Source organism: Manacus vitellinus, unplaced genomic scaffold (genome assembly GCF_001715985.3).
Source record: "Manacus vitellinus isolate BGI_N305 unplaced genomic scaffold, ASM171598v3 scaffold_1_pilon, whole genome shotgun sequence".
Classification (NCBI taxonomy): domain Eukaryota; kingdom Metazoa; phylum Chordata; class Aves; order Passeriformes; family Pipridae; genus Manacus; species Manacus vitellinus.
In genome coordinates, this window is record NW_021939396.1 from 45085139 (window position 1) to 45106199 (window position 21061).

The 21061-nt window shown below is 39.5% G+C and overlaps 1 protein-coding gene across 1 annotated transcript in view; it reads left to right on the top strand.

Annotated features, from left to right (window-relative positions):
- Window positions 1-21061, top strand: part of CHST9 (carbohydrate sulfotransferase 9) — an 87545-nt gene that overhangs the window by 59999 nt on the left and 6485 nt on the right. The window contains exon 4 of the mRNA XM_008928357.2: window positions 9093-9130. Coding sequence (XP_008926605.1) covers window positions 9093-9130 — 38 coding nt within the window. The remainder of the gene's footprint in view (window positions 1-9092; window positions 9131-21061) is intronic.

The following is a 21061-nucleotide window of genomic DNA, read 5'->3' on the forward strand; positions in this document are numbered from 1 at the left end:
GGCACACAGAGGGCAGCAAAATGGGCATTTCTAAAGCAAGCAAAAGGCTCCTGCCAAAGCAGAATATGGTGCTGTTTGTGAGGCTTGGAGCGTCAGGTTGTTTCACCAGCGGGCAAGGAGGTGATTGCAATTAGCCCCAGTATGTGCAATGTACACTCGGTTGCTATTCGGCTGGCCATAGCTAGTGGCAGGGCAGATTGCAAGCTTGAGCTACAGATTTGGCTTTGAAGATGTCAAGCATAAAAGAATATTTTATTGCATAATCTTAATTTTACTTTCATATATTTGGTGGTGAATCCTTCACAGACTGGCCTTCAGAATTGGTTCTGGGTTTCTGCGGAGGTGGTCTCTTAAGGTCTCGGTTAAATAACTGCTGCCAGTTCTTTCTTATATTGTTTTTCTTTTGCTTCTACCCATTAATTATTGTATACTGTTGTTTTTTCCCCCTAATCAACTACCTTGGAAGATACAGTTTGAATATTCTGATGTTCAGAGAACATGACTAAAAACATGTCAAGTTTTCACATGCCCTTGGACTCTTCTGGTTGAGAATTGCTTGTGCATCATTATCGACTCTTCTTGCAAGGAGGTCCTTAAAATAACATCCTTTTAGTGAAAAAAGAAAAGCAAAAAAGCAAAAAAGAACACCAAAATCAAACAGTACTAAAGTTGTGTGTGCAGAAAATCAGCTATATATGTTAATTAGGGCTATAAACTATCTTTACCTAAGAACCTTACTTCTTTATAACAATAAAAACTGAGCATCCATAATCTTTTCCTAAAGTGGAGAATCAGTGGGAAGATGATGTGCTCTAGACACCAAAAATTGACTTAAGGTTACAATAATCAAATAAGTAACCTTATTTGATAATATAAACTCCTTTGGTAATGCTTAAATAACATAGTCATGAATGACAAGAATAAAACCTGTGTATTCTCTCATAATTCACATATCTGAAATTGACTACTTAGATTTAATACTCTCATCAAACTATCCAAATCCATTTGAGAACTGAATCTGTAGCAGTGGGTGAGCTTCCCACTCTCCTTCTCTATCCCCAATTTCTTTTGAGTAGCACAAACCTGAATCCTTGTGCAACTTGGATTCATATTGTATTCTCAGTCATGGATGACCTTTTACAAATGACTTCCAATAATTACAGCTGAAGTCAACCACAAGATGTGGTCGTAAAAGGTCATACTCTAGTTATACGAAGTGTAGATAAATTTGTACTCCCTGCAGCAACTGATTGCTGTAGGTTTTTGGTTTGTATCTGACCAATTTTAATTCAGAGCTATGCATTAGCAAAGGTTATGTTCTAGCTTTGTTTCTCTTTGCTTTTCTTCTCCTAGTTTTCTTTCACTATAAAATTACTTGGTTTAGAGAATTTTCTAAGTTTTCCAGGTTTTAAGGTTCTATTTCAAAGGGCTCATATTTCACCTTTTTCTTTTTCCCTCTGTTCTTCACTAGTGGATTAATTCCAGATACTCATGCATGTAGCCTTCCTCGTAAATGTGAGTAGTGTCTTCTGTAAGTGTCACATTCTCATTGGAGAATATTCTACATGTAACTGGAATAATTTCTGAGAAGTTGTTTGAGGTCATTCTGCTGAGAGCATGCCTTAGAGTGGCACATTTAGACCTTAAACAAAGAAAGAAGTCATATTTAAACAAGTACAGTTTATTTATGTAGGCATAACTCAGAATGAGTAGTAAATTGAAAGAATATTTACTCTCATCACCACTGGTCACTTCCTGGTCTTTTGTTGAACAGACAATTCGTCTCCTTTTTATTTCTGAAATACAGAAACTGTAGACTAAGGCTTCCCATGGTGACTTTGCTGTGAGACTCTACTTTGTAATTAGTGCCAAGAAGTTCAGTTTTTCCACCCCTGTTTGGGCTTGCTGTGTGCTTAACTTGCACACACCACTGCTTCTGAATCACACCAGAGAAGCTCTGTAGCTCAGCTGTTTGTGGTGCAGTTATCGTAGCAGGTGAGTCAAAATAAACTTCTGTGGGCATAACCCTCTAGCAGCTTGTGTGCTGTTTCCCACTGGTACTGGTGCCTTCATCTGCATATGCCATTTCCAGGGTATTCTAATTAAGATTATATCAGGATAGTGTGCTCCAGAGCTGGATATCAACTTATCTTCATTATAAGTGAAAAAACAACTGACCTTTTTAAGGATATGGTAGATTGGATGGTCATGACTCCATGTGGCTTTGCCTCAAGATGGTTAATCGGACTGCAGATTTTAACTGGACTTACATTCCTCATCTGGGTGGGGGCAACCATATGTTCGTAACATGGACAGAAACCAAGCAGGAACCAAAACCGAAGGCAAACTTGTGCAATGTTTCAGTCCACTGTGAGTGCAATGCCTAAGCTGCCTAAGACCATAGCAGGGTATGTTAGAGAGCTGTATGTCCTCAGCTTTATTACTGAGTGGGGTCTGAGTATGTAGATTCAAGCTCCAGTTGCTCTCCATGGGCTTTTCTATCATGACAGCTCTTACTGGAATGTTCTTAGAGTAAATATCAAACAGTTTTCCTTTGTCAGAAAAAAAATCGCAGTCAACCATCCAAGACCAGGTTGATGGAGCTCTGAGCAACCTGGTCAAGTGGAAGGTGTCCCTGCTCATGGCACAGACATTGGAAATAGATGACCTTTAAGGTCCCTTCCAACCCAAGCCATTCCATGATCCGTCACAGAATCATATACTAATAACCTTAATATAGGAAACTGCAACAGACCAGCTGATGGGTGAAAACAACTTCCTTTGTGTCAAAGCCCAGAAACCTATTTTGTGGAATATAACTGCATGAGCAATTGAGGTTGACACAAGCATAGTCAAAAAGGCATTTTAACTGATTATGTGACCTGTCTCCCCCCCAGATGATCATAATATAAAGCAGCATAAAGCACCATACATAACTAGCAACATGAAAGTGGAAGCTAGTGGTCCATGTGATTTCAGATGAATAAACAGTAGCCCTTGCAGTGTGGGAACTGAACAGTTTCTACCATTGGATTTGGATCACATTGTGATAGAATTTGAGCAAATGCATGTACTAAGACATAATTAGCTGACCTTTGCTTGCCTATTGCAGATGAGTAGGTATGCACAATTTGTTCCATTCAGTTCCCTAAGAGGTCAGGAACCTGAAAAAAGTAGTGAAGCAGTTGGATAAAAGGAAAAAGGTTTTCAAAGCAGTTGCACAGTGAGCTGTAAGACAAAATTGAAACAAATTTCTCTTGTTGTTAGATACAGCATGAATGCCAAATAGATATTGGAAATATACACCATGTTCATCTGGAAACCACCCAAACCATATCAATATTGTGTTGATGTTACAACCAAGTATGCTGTCTGGCATGTTTCCATTATCTCAAATCTTCTATCCTTAAAGGAAAAAATATGTCAAATTTTTGCTTTTCCTTTTCCCAGATATAGAAAGCACAGTCTTCTAGAAGAAAACTGGCAAACAAGCCTGTTTACTAATTCTGTTAGTGGGCATCCTGGCAATTCTGTCTCATTTGAAAATATTTATCATTGCTGTTGAGGCAGAGAGCAGATAAAACTTCAATTTTTTAATTAACTGATATTATAACATCTCGTTGCCCTGACTGCAGTTACACAATGTTAGCCAGTGCAGGATTTGGTCCAGGAATGGATTTGAGTTATACCCCCACCTCCTTTTTACACTCAACAGAATTAATGAATGAGGGCCCTCAGTCCTATTAAGACTAATGTTTCTTTGTCAGTCCAATTTATTTTTTTTCCTTTGGGGTTCCTTCTTGTTATGACTTCGTTAGGTGGAAACTGAATGGTCTATGTTAATCAGCACAGGACATTTGGCTACTCAAGCTTTCGTAAGTGTTTAGTTTCCCAGGGTCCTTTGAACCTCCCAGGGAACAGTTCTGCATCCTTATTAGAGACTGACAATTAAAGGTCTGTTTTCATATCAAAAGTAATCACGAAAAATTAGCTAGGGAGACCTTGGAATGCTGTGAGAGTTTCAGTGTTTTGAGATGGCCAACTTTCCTTCATTTGCTTCAATCAGTATCAACTTGGGTTTCTTTTTATGTTTCCTACTGCCAGGGCAACTTATGAGTTGGCATTGTGACAACTGAGAAGGATTATGCAATACCAAGAATATGTGATTAATATATTTTAGGCCACTGTAAGCATATTCAGTTGCATAAATATCACAGAGGTACAAAAGTAAGCTAAACTAGGTTTTGAAGGCAATGCTATAAATGAGCACTTTCAGTTTAATGAATTCCTTGTTAGAAGAAGAAGGAGATGCTGTGCAGATCTACAACAGCTCTGTTGCTTATAGACCTCTGAGATTCTGCCAATAATTTATAGGAAATGTGTGGTTCTGTCCTAAATATTTTAATCTTTGTATGCCAAGTTTCAGGCTTTCACAGGAGATAATCTGTTGGTGTCACACCGTGTCTGTTATAAGTCTGAAAAACAATTCTGAGTGTTTCTTCCTCAGGCTCGGGTGCCATGGGATATTGCTGCAGAAGTTTATCACAAATGAGTGCTTTGGTTTCCTTTTACTTCTCAAAATCCGCTCTGGTTGATTAGGACACCAGTAATGAAAGTGGGGTGGATCATAATTGAATAGGTTGCATATGTGTTTATTTAAGTCTATAAACATAAAGTAAAATACAAAGCTGTTAGTGTGTGTTTGTCTCACAAAGTGGAAAAACAAAATTAAATTGGTATTAGAACATAAAATTCCCTCTTCACAACTGATTTCTTAGTAATATCATTCCCACTTGAAGTTAAGTGATGTCTGTGTCAGACTATGCATGTTACTGTTTCAGAGCAAGGCTGAGGGCCCCCTTTGCCCTCTGAGATCTCCACACTTTTCTCAGCCTGCTTGGAAACCCTCAGATACTTGAGAACAGGGAGACAGACCCAAAACTTCTGTTCATCCCCTGCCTTGCTGCCATGGCACAAATAGGAGTAGAATTATCTGAAGACTTAAGGAGCAAACTTTTTATTCTAAAGCCTTTATTTTATTGACATTGCTTGAAGTATAAATTGGGATTTGATTTTTGGAAGGAAAAAAAATTAAAATCCTTCGTTGCTAGGTCTTGAAGCAGTCATGTCACATAAATTGGCAGATCTGTATATTTAAGGGATTTTGCTCTCTAATTAAATACAGTTAGTAGTGTTTTGCCTTTTGAAATGAAACCTTTGTTTTTTCATCTACATACTTAGGGAACAAACATGCTGTCAAAATCCTTAATGTATCCGACTGTTTGAACATAAGAAACAGCATCAAGCTGTTATTTGTTCTGTTGGAGTGTACTCATATTTCCAATCTGAATCTTTTGTACCTGGTGATCTTAATTATATTTGAGCTGGAAGTAGTTTAACATTAAAGGGAATTACAGCAGATTAATCTGTAAACCTGCACAAATATCACATTCCTTTGTATGGAGGTAAGCAGGGCATAGTGTGCATAATTACATGTTGTTCTCTGTGTAGGTTGTGTGCATAAGGCTGAGGAGTCAGTGTTGCCATTCCTGGTGACAGCAGCAATTAAGGCACACTCTCATTTCTTGCAGTTGTCAGTTACATTAGAAAACATATGTTATTTCTCTCAGTAAGATGATCTTATAAGGACAAGCAATAAAAAAAAAAAATATTGAAAAACCCAACTTGCCCTGGAAACAGGAATTAATATACTAATTAGGGAATGAAAATACAGAGAAATTTTTAAACAATGTTTGTTGTAATATTTTTTTAAGTGATATAGCTTGAGGTCAACCCAAGAAGGCCATTTATCTCAACCAGTCAACCATCCATTACACTTTTTGCAAGCAGAGAGACAAAAAAAAAAAATCAGTAAAAATTCATTGGGAAAGGTATGTTTTCCAGTACTGATGCAAAAATATCATTGGAATCCAGTTGCAGCAGTTTAGCCTCAGTTAGCATAGCACGAAAGCACAGCCTCAGCAAATAAGAATCATAGTTTATACTAGTAAATACAACTTCTGAATCACAAAGTTGCAGCAATTGTAGCTGACTATAATTAATGCCTTTTGATTTGCTTGTTCTTTTAAGGCTGGTCAGGTGGTACTATTGAGCCCATTTAGGAACAGTTTGCCAGAGGACAGGTAGAAAAAATGAGTTTCAGAAGAAATATAGCAGAAGAGCAAGCCATTCACAAGCAGTCTGAGTTGTGGAAGGTATGTTCTTGACTACACCAGCTACTACTGGGCAGCTTCCACATAAGTTTTCAGATGGCAGTAAATTTCCTGGTTTGTTTGATGTTCTTGCATAAGCTGCTACCTCATTGCAGTGGCTCAGGAAAAACTGTCATAAATTTTAAATTTAGGATATGTACATCTGCCAGAAATGAAGCTTCTTGCAAGTGTGAAGTATTACCCGCATTTCATGAGACTGACGCAGGTGTTGCCTGTAGGACTGGCTGACATGTTCTGACAATTCTCGTTTCATCAGTGTCCCATTGCCTCATGTCCTTTGAATTTGGAGCACTTTTTTCAGTGGAGTTTCTTTAATCCCTCTGGTGAATGTCCATGGTCACCACAAGTGATCACACAGCACCTAGACAGAAACATCCTTCTCAAAATTGAGAGGGCCAGAGTCACTGTAGGAGAATTCTGGGGATTTAAAAAGCAAACAAACAAAAACCAAAAAAAACCCAAACAAAACCCGAAACAAAATAAGACAAACAAAATTCTGCCTAGTTTCAATGGTTTTCTGCCCTACTATTAGTCACTGGCAGCTGGAAACTGATTCCCCTTCAGCACTGTAGATATTGTTCTTGTTTTTTCACTGCTTTTCATGATGTTTCTTCAAAATAGGCCAGGACTTTGCAGGCTTCCCTATATAATGATGCCAATATATTTCCACCCTAATTTGTAGCATGTCTGTTATTACAGACCTTGGTCCCTTCTGAGTACAAGTGCTGACTATGCCAAATTCACGTAGTTATTCTGTGATGAGGACAAGGATCATCTAGCGAATAAATGGAGAACACAGTATTCAATTTGCTGGTGACCTTGAATTTGATCTCTCTTCTACCGTTAACAGCCTAGTAAATCTCTGTCCTGTTTAACCCATGTTACCATTGCTGTCGTATCATACAGTCACTTCTGCAACTGCCCTTTCCTTGATACTTACATTTAAATCACCAAAAGAAGAGAGAACAAGGAAAGAACTATCATAAATTCCTCTTCACCTTTTTCTTAGCAGTGTCAGAAATGACTGCAAAGGTCTTTCACAGTCTTTGTGTTCTTTTTTTATATTTGTCTGAGGTAGAAACCATAAGTTTGATTGATAATGCAATTTGCATCTCAAGGCATCACTGGAAATACAATGGCATGAAAGGCTACTCTCGTGGAGCACACTTTTCCCTGGGGGCTGACTTTAGAAACTCATTGATGTCACTTCCTTCCTCAGTCAGCAAGTGAATTTTCACTAATTCTCAAGACCAGCTGTCCATGCTGTCAACAGAAAGTTATTAAAATTCCTTTAAAGTGAATCAAAATAGCCTAAAAACAAATGTACTGGGAAACAGGAAAGCATCAGTATTCAAAGTCCACAAACCTTTGAGCAAAATAGTGTTGATCTAACCAGAGATTTCAAACACTCTGCTTTCCTAGCAACTTGTATATCATTAGAGAATGCTAAAAACACATACTCCTTTAATCTTCTATTACCAACAATCTATTTGGTTAAAATATTAGTTACAAGAATAAATCTTATTTCTCCCAAAGATGAACTCAGTGAACAAGGGACTACATTTTAAGAAATCTCCCCTAAATGATAGTTGTGTAGAGGGTTTTTAGCTAAAAAAAAAGGATAATTTTTATATTTAGCAAATGAAAACACAACACAAGCATGCAGGAAGTAATTATCATAAGAGACAATCTTATAATATAGCCTAAAGTAATTATCTTTATCTGAATTATCTATAATGCTTTCATTGAAAAGAGTAGTAGTCTCAGGGATGAGTAGGGAAGATAATTCTCCTTTAAATAGAGTCTTTATACTGTATTTTAACACTTTATATATTTACACCTCATTTTAAAAATTCTGTTTGTGCCACACATATTAGTATGGAAAAGTTCTGTTGAAAGGGAGTATCATTTCCAGTGCTGGAGGTGGCAGCCACCCATGCTAGGCAGTCTCCCCTGACAGTTAGTAGTGGTACTGACAGGTTGTAAGTCGTGTCTCCTATCATTATTATTTTTAAAAACCCTCTGGGTGCACGTAGCCTAGCTGGATAGGCAAGTGTGAAATTCCTGACTTTCCCCAATACGTGTGGATGGTCTCCAAAAGCAAAGGGAGGGTAATTGATACCAGCTGCCCTTTTGACATCTAGTGCATGGGAGCAGTAAATGAGACAAAATTGGTCGAAAAGAAAAGAATAGTTTTTAGGTGTCTTTGCTGCCAGGGTCCCAGACAGCTGTAGAAAGCAGTGCATTGTCCAGGCTCTGATTATATCTCCAGGAGCACACTGAAGGATGCTGCAGAAGAAGGCCAGAATAAGGAAACAAAACCATCATTCAACTTGCCGCTTTGTGATATTATCAGGATAGAATTTCTAAGTTGAGCCAGCTGGTGCCGAATCTCAGTCTTGACACAGACACGTAATTTTATTTTAAGGTAATGGCAGAAGTTGCTTCCCTCCTCCAGTGGTCAGATCTTGAGCTGGATGTTACCAGTTTCTCCAGCACATAGTACGCTCTCACTATATTAAGATGCTCCATAGCACATATTTGAAATTTGTTGCCTCTCCTTTAAATTTTGTGATTTCTTTGTGGCTCCAGCTTAGCAAGATTGGCTACCCTATATCAATTATCTTTTTATCACATCTTGATTAAGAGGGGCTTGTGTTTCTTTTATTTTAGGTAGATTTCCATTTTGAAGTTTCAAGTAATTTCTACATGTTAAATTCTGTTTCTTAATTATAAGGTTTGATTATTTTTTTGATTAATTCACTGTTTATTGTTCTGTGCCATGTATATTGATAGTGACATGTCCAATATTATCTTCATTAAAATATGTACAAACTAATTCTTTTCTTTCTCTTTCAGAGTCTGGAAAAAAGCTGCAGCAACAGATAATTAATCAGGTATTTAGAAATATTCATGCTTTTTGTTACTTAATTTTTCACGTAGAAGAGTTATAGCAATTAAAAGGCAGAAATCCACAGGATATGCTAATATTAACAATGCAGATGTGCTAAGGAGCATGCATCAGACTACTGACTGGCTCTGAAGATATGTTGAATTAACAAAAGTACCATTGTTTTGATTTAAACCTAAGATTTGCCATTTAAGCAATTTAAGTCATCTACTTCTCAATATGTTGATGCTGAGGACAAAGCCCAGAAATAACTTGTTCACTGGTACCAAATTTTGTAGCACAGAATTATGCTTTTTTTAAAAAAACAAACCAAAACAAACAAACAAAAAACCAAAACAAACAAAAAAAGTAATATTTCTGCTATTTACTAGTACTCCTTTTCAAAAGGCAGAAAACTATTGATACAAAATACCTGAACAGCACATGTAAGCAGTGTATTTCAGTGTTGCTTAGGTTATTTCTTCCATGAATTTTCATTGAGGCTGCACTAAACTGTGACATTGCTTGTAGAGGCATTTTCCATCTTGTCCTTAGTACTGTATCAGTTAGGAGTAACTACTTAGGAGAAAAAAAAATAACTTTATATATTATAATTTATGATTTCAACATCAGGAAAAAGATATAGGAATTAAACTAAAAAAAAATCTTATCCAGAAAGAGAGGAGAAAACCCAGAGTTTACCTTCCTCAATTATGTGTCCTTGCAGATTGAAAGGATCTGACTCGTACAGAAGCAGCGAGCTTGCTTGTCGTTTTTTGGCTTCTTGTCCTCTTGCTGAATGCTGTTATCCAGATGGCATATAAATGAGTATCTGGACTGTTCATGAGATTTATTTTGAAAAGTCACTTAAAAAGCTGTCATTAAAATATTTGTATTCCAACAATTACTCTCCCTTCGGTAGCCTTCCTTCCAAGCTATAAATGGAGGCATTGGCGTCATTACATCACTGCTATCTGTGAACTGATCACCTTTATGAACCACCAACCTGACAGTTAGTCAGGTCAGTGCTTTAGTCCACCTAAAGCATCCTGGTCTGGGGCTAACAGCAATTCCCCTGGCATGGCTGAGCATGGCACAGATGTCACTTTATCACTTTCAGTGGCCTGAGTTGGCACCACTCCTCATGAAGTAAGCCCTTGCACATCTGAACGCTTATGGGAAGCCTGGTCCTGTGACACAAAATAACACTCAGAGTTGTTACAACTTTCTTATTATCTTAAGAAATTGATGGATAGATATATTTAGCCCAGAATATAGCATTGCATAAGCAAAGGAAAACCTTCACTTTTTTAAATAAGTGTAGAAATGTTTTGAAATTCAGTGGAAGTTCTGTGCTTTGGCTGAGAGTTTATGTCTTAGAACAAGTCTAATTAACTTTTATAAACTGAACTGCATTTTAAAATTAGCCCAAAATATCTTGCAAAGCCACTTTTGGGAGTCTTTATTGGTCAGAAGGGGGGGCACTTTTTTAAAACACAACTTGAGGCTCCATTGGCATGGCTGTGAGTTATTGATAGGAGACCTAATTCTGCACATTTTCTCTGTGACAAAATCAGCTCTGTTGATGCCATTGCCCTTTTCTGAGGAAGAGTGTATTGTGATGAAAAAGACCTTTGTCTCAGTTTCAAGACTTTGTTTATCCAGTCTTGGGCTTTTCCTGCATGCCACTGCCTTGCCCTTCTGGAATTGCTCACCTGCTCTGTCTCTCTGCAGTTAACTTAAGAACATCGCCTTTTGTAGGAATACTTCATTGTCTTGATACTCTGAGGATGTATCTAAACAAAGCTGTAAAAAATAGTGGACATTGACTTTAAAATGGATTCTAATGAAGCTGGTGATGTCCCATTCTATATAAACTTCCTTTGAACTTCCAAGAAATGGAAGAATGTTTGAGAACAGGACTCAATTTCATTTTGAAGTCTATAATTTGGGGCACAGTTGCAGAGGCACTGCATATTTGATTTGTCTTTTTATTACTTCAGTAAAAAGATTTGAACTGGGGCTAATCCTAATGGAATACCTCTCATGGAAGGATTCTGCTTATTTTCAATTCTGAATTTAAAATGTTTTATGCAGGATAAGATACCTATATGGCTTGAGGTCTTGTAGTCCCCTTTAAGTTGGTTCAACAACAGTGTGTTAAACTGGCTGCCAGAAATTTAAGTTAGAGAGTAGTGTCTACACGGAAGATGAATGATGTTACAATTTGAGAGGAGCAAGAATGCAAAGGGGCAAGTAGCAGGAAATATCTTGTTGAGAGGTGAGTGAAACAGAGAGGGGATGGGGAAATGATAAAGCTGCTGTCCCAGTGATCTACTGGGTAAACCCTTGGCTGTCTGTGCATACCTGGAAACCTCTCACGTCTTGAAGACCGCTGTGGTTTCTGTGTGGTTCGTAGCTCTCTCTAAAGCCTAAGCAAAGTTTAGTGAAACACGACGTAGATGAAACACTAAGGTAGTATCTGCTTCCAGAAACCTTTCACTACAGTTATCATCTTCACTAACTTTTGTTCTCTTTGATCATAAAGCATTTGCTCATTTTCCTCGAACACCTTTTTTGTCATTTATAAATGCATGTTCCTTTAACAGCAGTGGTCATCTAACACCAGCAGTCAACCAGAAATAGAATGTGCTCTGCTTTTCAATATCTGTTTTTAACTACCTTTGCAACTTTAGGGTAAATTCTGGCACCAATGTACAGCCTGATTAGCTGTAATATGTTAACCACTGCTGAGGAAGATGCAAGGAAACAAGAAGAAACCTTGAGTTCCTGTGTAACAGTCTTGTCAAAACAATACACTGCAGACTGCCAAACAAAATGTATCCGAAGGCAATCTTTTGTGTTTCATCCTTGTACACTCCTTACCACTCACATTTGTTTGTGTTGCAGTCTTAATGTCCACTTCCACATACAGTTTTCTCCAGTGCCTCTGAATCTATGAAGGACTAACAAGAATATGTGTACTTGGATTTAGAAGTTCAAGTTGTTTGCACAGTCAGACTCTTGGGTTAAAATCACAGCTGTGTTTGAGCTCAGGCTTGAGCCTGTCTCTTCTACAGTGAAGCAGCATGTCAGGTCAGGTGGCTAGGGAGAGGGCAGGCTCTCTTGTAGTGGCAGGCTATCTTGTAGTGGCACATCCATCTCTTAGTCTTTTAAGATCTCTTTCAGGAAGCATTTCCCCTTCTGCATGTGGGGTTGGGGAACCAGCAATGCAGAAAGGTTTGTGATGAGGCAATATACTTACTAGAGCTAAACTTGGACCAGGGGTAACTGCAGCACTGAAGTACTGTCAGTATATATACACCTTGTGCCAAAGAAAAGAAGTGAAAAGCAACTCAAACGACTGTTAAATGACAATGTGAGTTTGTTGCACAGACAGTGCTGAGGAATGACTTGTGACCTGAAGGGTGCTTCAGGTACACTCATGGTATAATAAATCTATATTAAGATGAGCAAAAACTTCACAGTTCAGCCTAAACTCCTTGGTTGCCCTTGTGCAGTGCTGTAGTTTACGTCAGTACTCTCCTTTATCCCCTTCATCATTTCATTTGGCCTAGCTAAAAAAACTTCAGTCCAGTATGCCAGCTTCCAAGTACACTGAGGTTATCTAATATGTGTGTCCCTTGATTCTGTTTTCCCAGTTACTTTGTTAGGCCAAAATTAGGAGTTTGAAAATCTACAAGAGAGCTTATGCCTTTAGTTCAGTTTGTTTAGTGTGCTATTATTTCACTTTCCCGTGCTTCAGAGTCACATAATGGTTGAGGTTGAAAGGCCTCTCTCTCTGACATCATCTTGTCTAAACCCCTTCCTCAAAGCAGAGTCAGCTAGAGCAGTTTGCCCAGTATTGTGTCTAGCTGGATTTTGAATACTTCCAAGAATGGAGGCTCCACAACCTCTGGTCAGCCTGTGCTAGTGCTCAATATTCAAACAGTAGAAAAATATTTTCTCATATTTAGATGGAATTCCTTGTGTTTCAGTTAGTGCCCACTGGCTCTTGTCCTGTCACTGGACACCACTGAGAAGAGTCTCCCACACCCCCCACATTCCCCCCATCAGGGATTTATATACATTTATAAGATCTGTCTAAGCTTTCTCCAGACTGAACAGCACCAGCTCTCTCGGCCCCTGCTTGTATGTCAGATCCTTTAAATACCTTGTTGGACTTCACTGAACTCACTCCAGCATGTCTACATCCGTGTCCATTTATACACTGGACTCATTGGAGTATGTCCATGTCTCCTGCACTGGGAGACATGGGAGACAGAACTGGACACGTCACCCCTGGTGTATCTGTGACTCACCAGAGCTGAGCAAAGGTGAAGGATCACCTCTCCCAATCTGCTGGAAATGCTGTGCCTAATGCAGCCCAGGAGGCTCTCGGTCTTTTTTTGCCATGAGAGCACATTGCTGGCTCACAGTCAGCTTGTTCTCCAGTACCCTCAGGTCCTTTCCTACAAAGCTGCTTTCCAGCTGTCAGCCCCCAACCTGTGCTGGTTCCTGGGATTGTTCTTCCCCAGGTGCAGGACTTTGAATTCTAGCTTGTCAAATCTCATGAAGTTTCTGTTTACCCATTTCTCAAGTTCGTTGTATTCCCTCTGAATGGCAGCATAACCCTCTGGTATATCAGCCACTCCTTCCAATTTCGTATTGCCTGCAGCATTGCTGAGGGTACACTCTGTCCCATCATCCAGGTCAGTAATAAAGATATGGGATAATTTTTGAACCATTGAGTCTGGGACAATTTTTGGACCATTGACTCTGGGACACTAGTTATCGGCCTCTGGCTGGATTTTATGCACAACTGTGTAAGCCTAAGCAGTTCATCCAGTTTTCAGTCCAACTCACTGAACACTTACCTAGCCTGTACTTCGTGAGGACGCTATGGGAGACAGTGCCAAAAGCCTCAGTAAATTTGAGATAAACAAGCTTTAGTCCTCTACCCACACCCACTGAGGCAATCATCTCATCATACAAGGCTATCAGACTGGTCAAGCATTGATTTCTCTTTCATGAATCTGTGCAGCATGAAATCCAGCTGGAGGCCAGTCACCAGTGGTCACAGCCCACAGCCCCAGGGGTCACAGCCTAATAAAGTACCATTTAACTTCATCATTGCATACCAGAATAATGGGATGGAGTGTACCTTCAGGAAGTTGTCAGAGGATACCAAACCTGGGAGAGGAGTTGAGACACCAGATGGGAACCTCAACAGAGTGGAGAAATGGACAAACAAAAACCTCATGAAGTTCATTAAAGTATATGCACCTGAGGAAGAATAGTTCCCTGCTCTGTCATGCCCCCAGATTGTAATTTCTTCAATGCTCCTACCAACCCTCCTTGAAGATAGGAGTGACTCTTGCTTTTTCCCAGTCCTCAGGAACCTTCCCCCAATCACTATGACCTTTCAAAGATAATCAAGAATAGGATCACAGCTCCCTCAGCACTCATGGGTGCATCCCATCAGGTCCTACGGACTTGTTTCTGTCCAGTTTGCTTAAATATTCCCTAACCTGATCCTCGTCCACCATGGAAAGTCTTCCTTGCTACAGACTTGAGGTATGGCCTCACCAGTGCTGAGTACAGAGAAACAATCAATTTTCTGGTCCTGCTGGCCACACTCTTGTTGACAGAAACCATGATTCCATTGGCCTTTTTGGACACCTGGGCACACTGCTGGGTCATGTTCAGCTGCTGTCAACCAGCACCCCCAGATCCTTTTCTGCTGGGCCACTTTCCAGCCACTCTGCCCTCAGCCTGTAGTGCTGTATGGGGTGCAGAACCCAACACTTGGCTTTATTGGACCTCATATTGGACCTCATACCATTGGCCTTGGCCCATCGATCCAGCATATCCACATCCTTCTGTAGAGCCTTCCTGCCCTTCAGCAGAACAGCACTCCCACCCAACTTAGTATGGTCCACGAACTTACTGAGGATGCTGTCGATCCCCTCGTCCAAATCATCAATAAAGATGTAAAATAGGACTGGCCCCAGCGCTGAGCCCTGGGGAACACCACTAATGACGGGCTGCCAACTGGATGCGGTACCATTCACCACCACTCTCTGGGCCATCCAGCCAGTTTTTAGCCAGTAAAGAGTACACCTGTCCAAACTGTACGCTTACAGCTTTTCCATAGAATGCCATAGGAGACAGTATCAAAGACTTTACTGAAGTCCAGGTAGACTACATCCACAGCATTTCCCTCATTTGCTAGGTGGGCCACTTGGTCATGTCCACTAGGCATTCACTTGTCTACATGCATATCCTTGAGGTAGACAGCTCAGAGCACTGTCTGGTTGACTGTGGGATCCGTCCTCTCCCCCTGCATATTTTGTTTATCAGTAAGTGGAAGTTGCTTTTTTGAAAATTAATTTTTCATTTTTTATCTGGTATATGAAAAGATATGAAAATCAGTTGGGAAAAAAGTTCAGTTTTCCCCTACACATAAAGTTCTCTTTCTTCCAAGCTCATAAAGTCTGCTTCTGATACCATCCTCTGCCCCCTTCAAGTTCAGATAACATAGCAGTCATTCATTGATTACTGCATAATATATAGCACCAAGATGGTGAATCTCAGAAAAAAATAAAGGAGGAACTATAATTTGAATAAGAACAGCAGAGACTTTTATGTAAGAACCTTTTCAGCCCCTTGTGGAGGAAACGGTCTCTCAGGCTGTATAGACAGGAACATACATGCAGTGTCTGAAGATAAAAATATCTTAAATTTTATGAAGAATGATTCTTTTTGTGAAAAAACACAGACATTAGAGTATGCAATGGATTTGAAAGCTCAACAGAAGTACTGAAAGAAATGGTGTGAGGTTTGAGCAAGGAAGGGCAGCATGAGCTAGAAAGTTGAGTTGCAATCGTGACTCTTAAGATTTCTGTGTCTCCTCTTGCTCTGCAAAATTGACAAGGTTTTTCTACCAGTGTTAATCAGAAAGTAGGAATATTCACCACAATATTCACATGGGCTAGGTAATTATTGTCTTTTCTAGGTTTGCAGACATGGAAAAATGGAGTATGAAGGTCAAGGGACTTGCTCAAAGTTATAAAACCAAGCACTCTGGCTCTGGCCAGTGCACCCACCCTTAATCACAGTGCTGGTCTTATTGTTCCTGTGCTTCAAGGAGGGATGGTGCTTGAACTAGTTAGTGTTTGGGTGTCACATTTATCTCTGTGACACTGCTTGCAGATTAATACATACCAAATGGATAACTATACAAAAAATTGCTACAGAATAAACTAGGGTATTTTCTTTCATCTACAATAAACATGACTTTGCCCCATTCAGCAAAAATAGGGTATGCTACCTTTCAGTCAGTGTAAGAACCAAGTGCACAGTGGATAATTCCCTTTGTCAATTCGCAGCCTATTTTCTCACCACAGCAATTTATGAATGCAATCGATTATCGACTATTAATATTTTTATCTAAAAATGAACACATGAATTTGTTTTAAAGAGTCTAAATGTAGGAAAAGACATATTTGAGATATTTACCAACCTAGGGTGCATTATGTGTTTCTATTTCTTTTTTACTTACCAATAAAGTAATGTAATTTGAATTGAATGCTAATTGTGATTGAAGGGAAAATGCTTTGAGACCTCTAGAGATCTTACTGTCTCTTCCAAAGCAGTTTGGGGAAAATTGAATTCTTCATGCCTGAATATACATTAATATTCTTCATCTGAACCTAGTTTCATTTGAGACTTTTCTTATTATCTCTAAAAGAGCAACATGTCTCGTTTATGCTGGAAGATAAGTGTATTTACCTGCAGACAAGATAGAAATGGATTCTGTTTACCAGGAAAAAAATTCCTGTGACTCTTACCACAGCCACTAATGTGAGAAATTCTGCCGTGTTGCAGAAGCACAGCATTACATTTCAGACCTCTTGTCTTAAAGGGGGTGGTGGGTTTTGTGGGGAAGGAATACAGTTTTTCATCATCTTGTTTTTTACCCTTTAGGTTGTAAATGCCCAGGGTGCCCTAGGGAGATCCTGTCCAGTCATGCTGCCAGACCATCTCCCTCTCAGTAATGTTGGAAGCCAGGGACAACTATAGCCGCAGCTATAAGAGAAGATGTCAGGAATGTGAGGGGTGGTGGCTGGTCACAGGGGTAATACTGTCCTTGCTGGGGAGAAGGCAGTCATTGGTATCCCAGCTCTGTATCCATTTCAGGAGAGGGCATGAATGCAGGTGGTAAGCCACCACATTGCCCACTGTTGACTGTTGGGCACAGGCAGGAACAGGGAGCGCTGGCCAAGGAGAGAGGGAACAGGGAAATGTGATTGAAATTCCTCCAAAACTAGACTAACACTTGTGTTGCTGCTTGTAAGAACATCTCGTTGAACAGCTTGTTTGTAACCTGATGTTTGCAGAAATTGAGGAAAGGATTTGGTACCTGTCTCAAAACCCTCTAGCCTTAGAATCACATTGGTTCCCCATATAACACATGCTCTTTGCCTCATTTTTGTTTCAAATGCCTTAATGCTCATCCAAGCTCCACCGTTGGCTACTGAGAACAAACATCTAAGTAGCTATTTCAGTAGCTGTATCTTCATTGCATTTCAGGGGGGCAAATTTGGAAGGAAACCAAAGTGCCTAATTTTAACGCAAGTCCAGATCTTAAACAACCTCTGCTTATTCATCACTTCCCAGTGGAGGTGGTTGAGCCTCATTGGCCTGTTCTTCTGTGGGGACAGGTGTGCCCCAGTGTTGGCAGGACTGATCCAGTCCAGGCACTTTTTATGTCAGTGTGGTGGAAACCCAGAAAGGGTAATCTTCATAAAATGAATATTGCATGGTAAGTTTGAGTCCATTTTGAATTTCAGATTATTTAAACTGCATTGCTGTGAATTGTTCTGTGTAGAAAAATGAGTGTTGATGAAGATTTCTGGCCACTGACCACAGTGGCTGATGTATTAACACAGGGGAGGACTGAGCTCAGAATTAAACAGTTTGAACACACCAGTTTACTCGTACCCAAAACAAGTATTATTGCATAGGGAGGAGGTTGGGGTAAATATGGCCAATTGTTAAGAGGTCCATAATATGAAAATTGCCATTTATTAGCAGTGCATCTGCCTTTTGTTAGCAACGCATCTGAGCTACACATCTAGAGACACATACTCCATGCAAACTGGCTGCAGAGTCTGTCCAAACACAAGGTATCTGGGCTGCAGTGGCTCTGTGCTTATTTACAAGTCTGTAAGTTATAGTGCAAGGAACCACCACCATAAAACTGTTGTCAGAAAGCAAGAGAAGCAACATCAGTATTGCAGTATCCTGAAGCAAATTTATTATTACCATCTATTTACCTTGACAATTATTTCTTTATTTGTAATATGGGAGTGGAGTGCTTGCTTTTATTTTCAAGACTTGGTTGCAGTTGTCTTGGTGAATCTTTAATCAGTCATGCAAACTTATATGTTAGTTTCTGGTAATAATAGCATTTTTATTGGTATTTTTTCTATTAACCATGCCTTGATCTTTCTTGCCCTTCCCATTCTGAGTATTCTTTGGAGAAACCAAATGTTTTGACTGTGAGGGCTGAAACAGGAGGAAGTTAATTCTGGATTTGAACAAGAATCGGCGAGTAAAATTAGAGCTTAAGTGCCTTCATCCAAGTTGCTGACCATGTGAATCAGCTTTGTCGAAGTGGCTTGTGCAGACTGTCTTGCCTCATTAGCATGAGTGACTTCGTGCTTCTGTAGGTGAAGACAGGGCAGGGAAAGGAGGGGAGCTCTGTGCAAAGCCAAGAGTCAGGTATCTATGAGGGTCTCAGTCAAAGACAAATGGGTTCCTTCCATCCCCTTATTAAATGGGGATGGGACTACTACGATACTCATGACAATGTTACCATTTATCCTATCCCATTGGGCCTCTCCACTTTCCCTGCTGCCTGTGCGTGTGGGTTGTTCTCCAAAACTATTTCTGGATTGAGGCTCTCCTTTCAAATTTTTCCACACCAGCTCACACTTGGCCACACCACATAAAAAGAAAAAAATCTCTTTCCTTCTTCACTAGTTTGGTCAGTGTCCTTGCCATAACTCCAAGTCACCCTGCAATGAGATGCTGAACTTTCTGCTAACAGATTCAAGGGACAATAGTCACTGATTCACAAAGCTGTGTTTTGAAAAGCAGTATTTAAATTTACTGGTATCTGTTAATTAATATCTACCTGCAGTATTTTCTTTTCTTACTATTATCAGTTATTCTCATTTGTGTCTAACTCAGAGTTCACAAGGATCTCCTGTGAACCTGATTGTAATTTAGCTGTAAACTATGAAGTTTGCCTCTTAGTGTCTCTTGGAAGTTCTGAGTATCTTGTATATTCTTTTTTTTTCTTTTTTTTTCACCCTCAACTTGTTTATTAATCTTAGAGATGCTTGGTACAAGTACATGTGTTTTAGGGATACATATGTCATAGAAAATAAGGTGTCTGTTACAGTAAGGTCTTCCCTGTCAGGACTGATGGCTCTACATACAAAATATTCCTTGATCTTAACTCAGAGGAAAGATAAGCTTGTTGCTATTTTGTGCGTTTTTGAGAACTTTAGGGCAGAAAGAACAATGAAAGTTCAAATCACAGTTGTTTCATTCTTCCTCTTTCATAGTGGAATTGGTGTATGAGTCACAAGGTGTCTCTGACAGAACTACCTCTGCTAAACTTGCAGTGATCACAAGGAATACATGTGTCATCTCTGGCTTGTGAGGAATGTAGCATTAGTGATATGCCCTGAATAAATTAGATAAACCAAAAATTCGTGACTCCACTGGGACGTGAGGGGTTAGAAGTGCCTTTCTCTGAACTAACTGTTTTAAGCACAAGTGATGAATCAATAGGTATATCCCCACTGCACAGAAGGTGAAGCACCTCATCAGCAAATATTTTCTGTCCCTTGTGGTCAACTTGGATAGTGTCTCCTTTGGGACATCCTGTAGGGGGGTTTTTTAGATCGCTAACATTACACTAAATAGCTGCTATGATATGAGAGAGTTCTGATCATATTTACATGTTAGCTCAGGTAGCATAGTAGTAGAAGAGTATGGCCATTCTGAATTATGCTTTGCAAATAGCCTTCTATCACAAAAGAAGGTAAAGGATAATCTCTCTTTTCGGCAGACTTAAGAAAACTTACACGTACATATGTAAGTACAGCTGTACATGTTTGTACAGCTAAAGTGAGGTAGTAACAGATCCAGGCTTCACTGTCTTGCTGAAGATAGGAATCATGCAAACTTTTCCTCATATTTAAGCTACATACCAAGTCTGAGCCATTTGCCACAATCATGGTCCTTCTTCTAACTGTGCTCAGTTGTCATAGAACCATAGACTAGTTCGAGTTGGATGGGACCTTTCAAAGGTCATCTAGTCCAATTCCCCTGTAGTAAGCAGGGTCATCTTGAACTAGATCAGGTTGCTCAGAGACTCATCCAACCATTAAGTGAAAAACTTGATGTTTTAGGCCAAAACTATAGGTTTCAGAGTTTTCAAAGACTCAGACATACCTACTATCCAAGTAAGAGGATGTTTGTTTTATAATCCTCTGGTACTCAAGCTGCCTTCAGCTAAAAACCTGAATTAAGAGACTGATCTCTATGTGCTCCCTGATCATTATAGAGTCAGAGAGTGAATTGGAAAATGAACCTTGTCTCAGAAGACCCTTTCTCTGTCAGTTTTCTATTGAGAGATCCTAGGTAAATAAGTTAGGTTTTGAAGTTATATGATCATTATAATACAATCTTCACATAAGAAGCAATGTGAAGAAATGTGAAGAAATACATTCATACAGTGCTCTCAGTTTATGCTGAACTTTGGCACTGCTGAACATGTCTAGTGCCAAAGGACTGGGATGTAAGTAATATATACTCCAAGCATATCTTTCAAAATCTTTTCATTTCTTCACTGGGA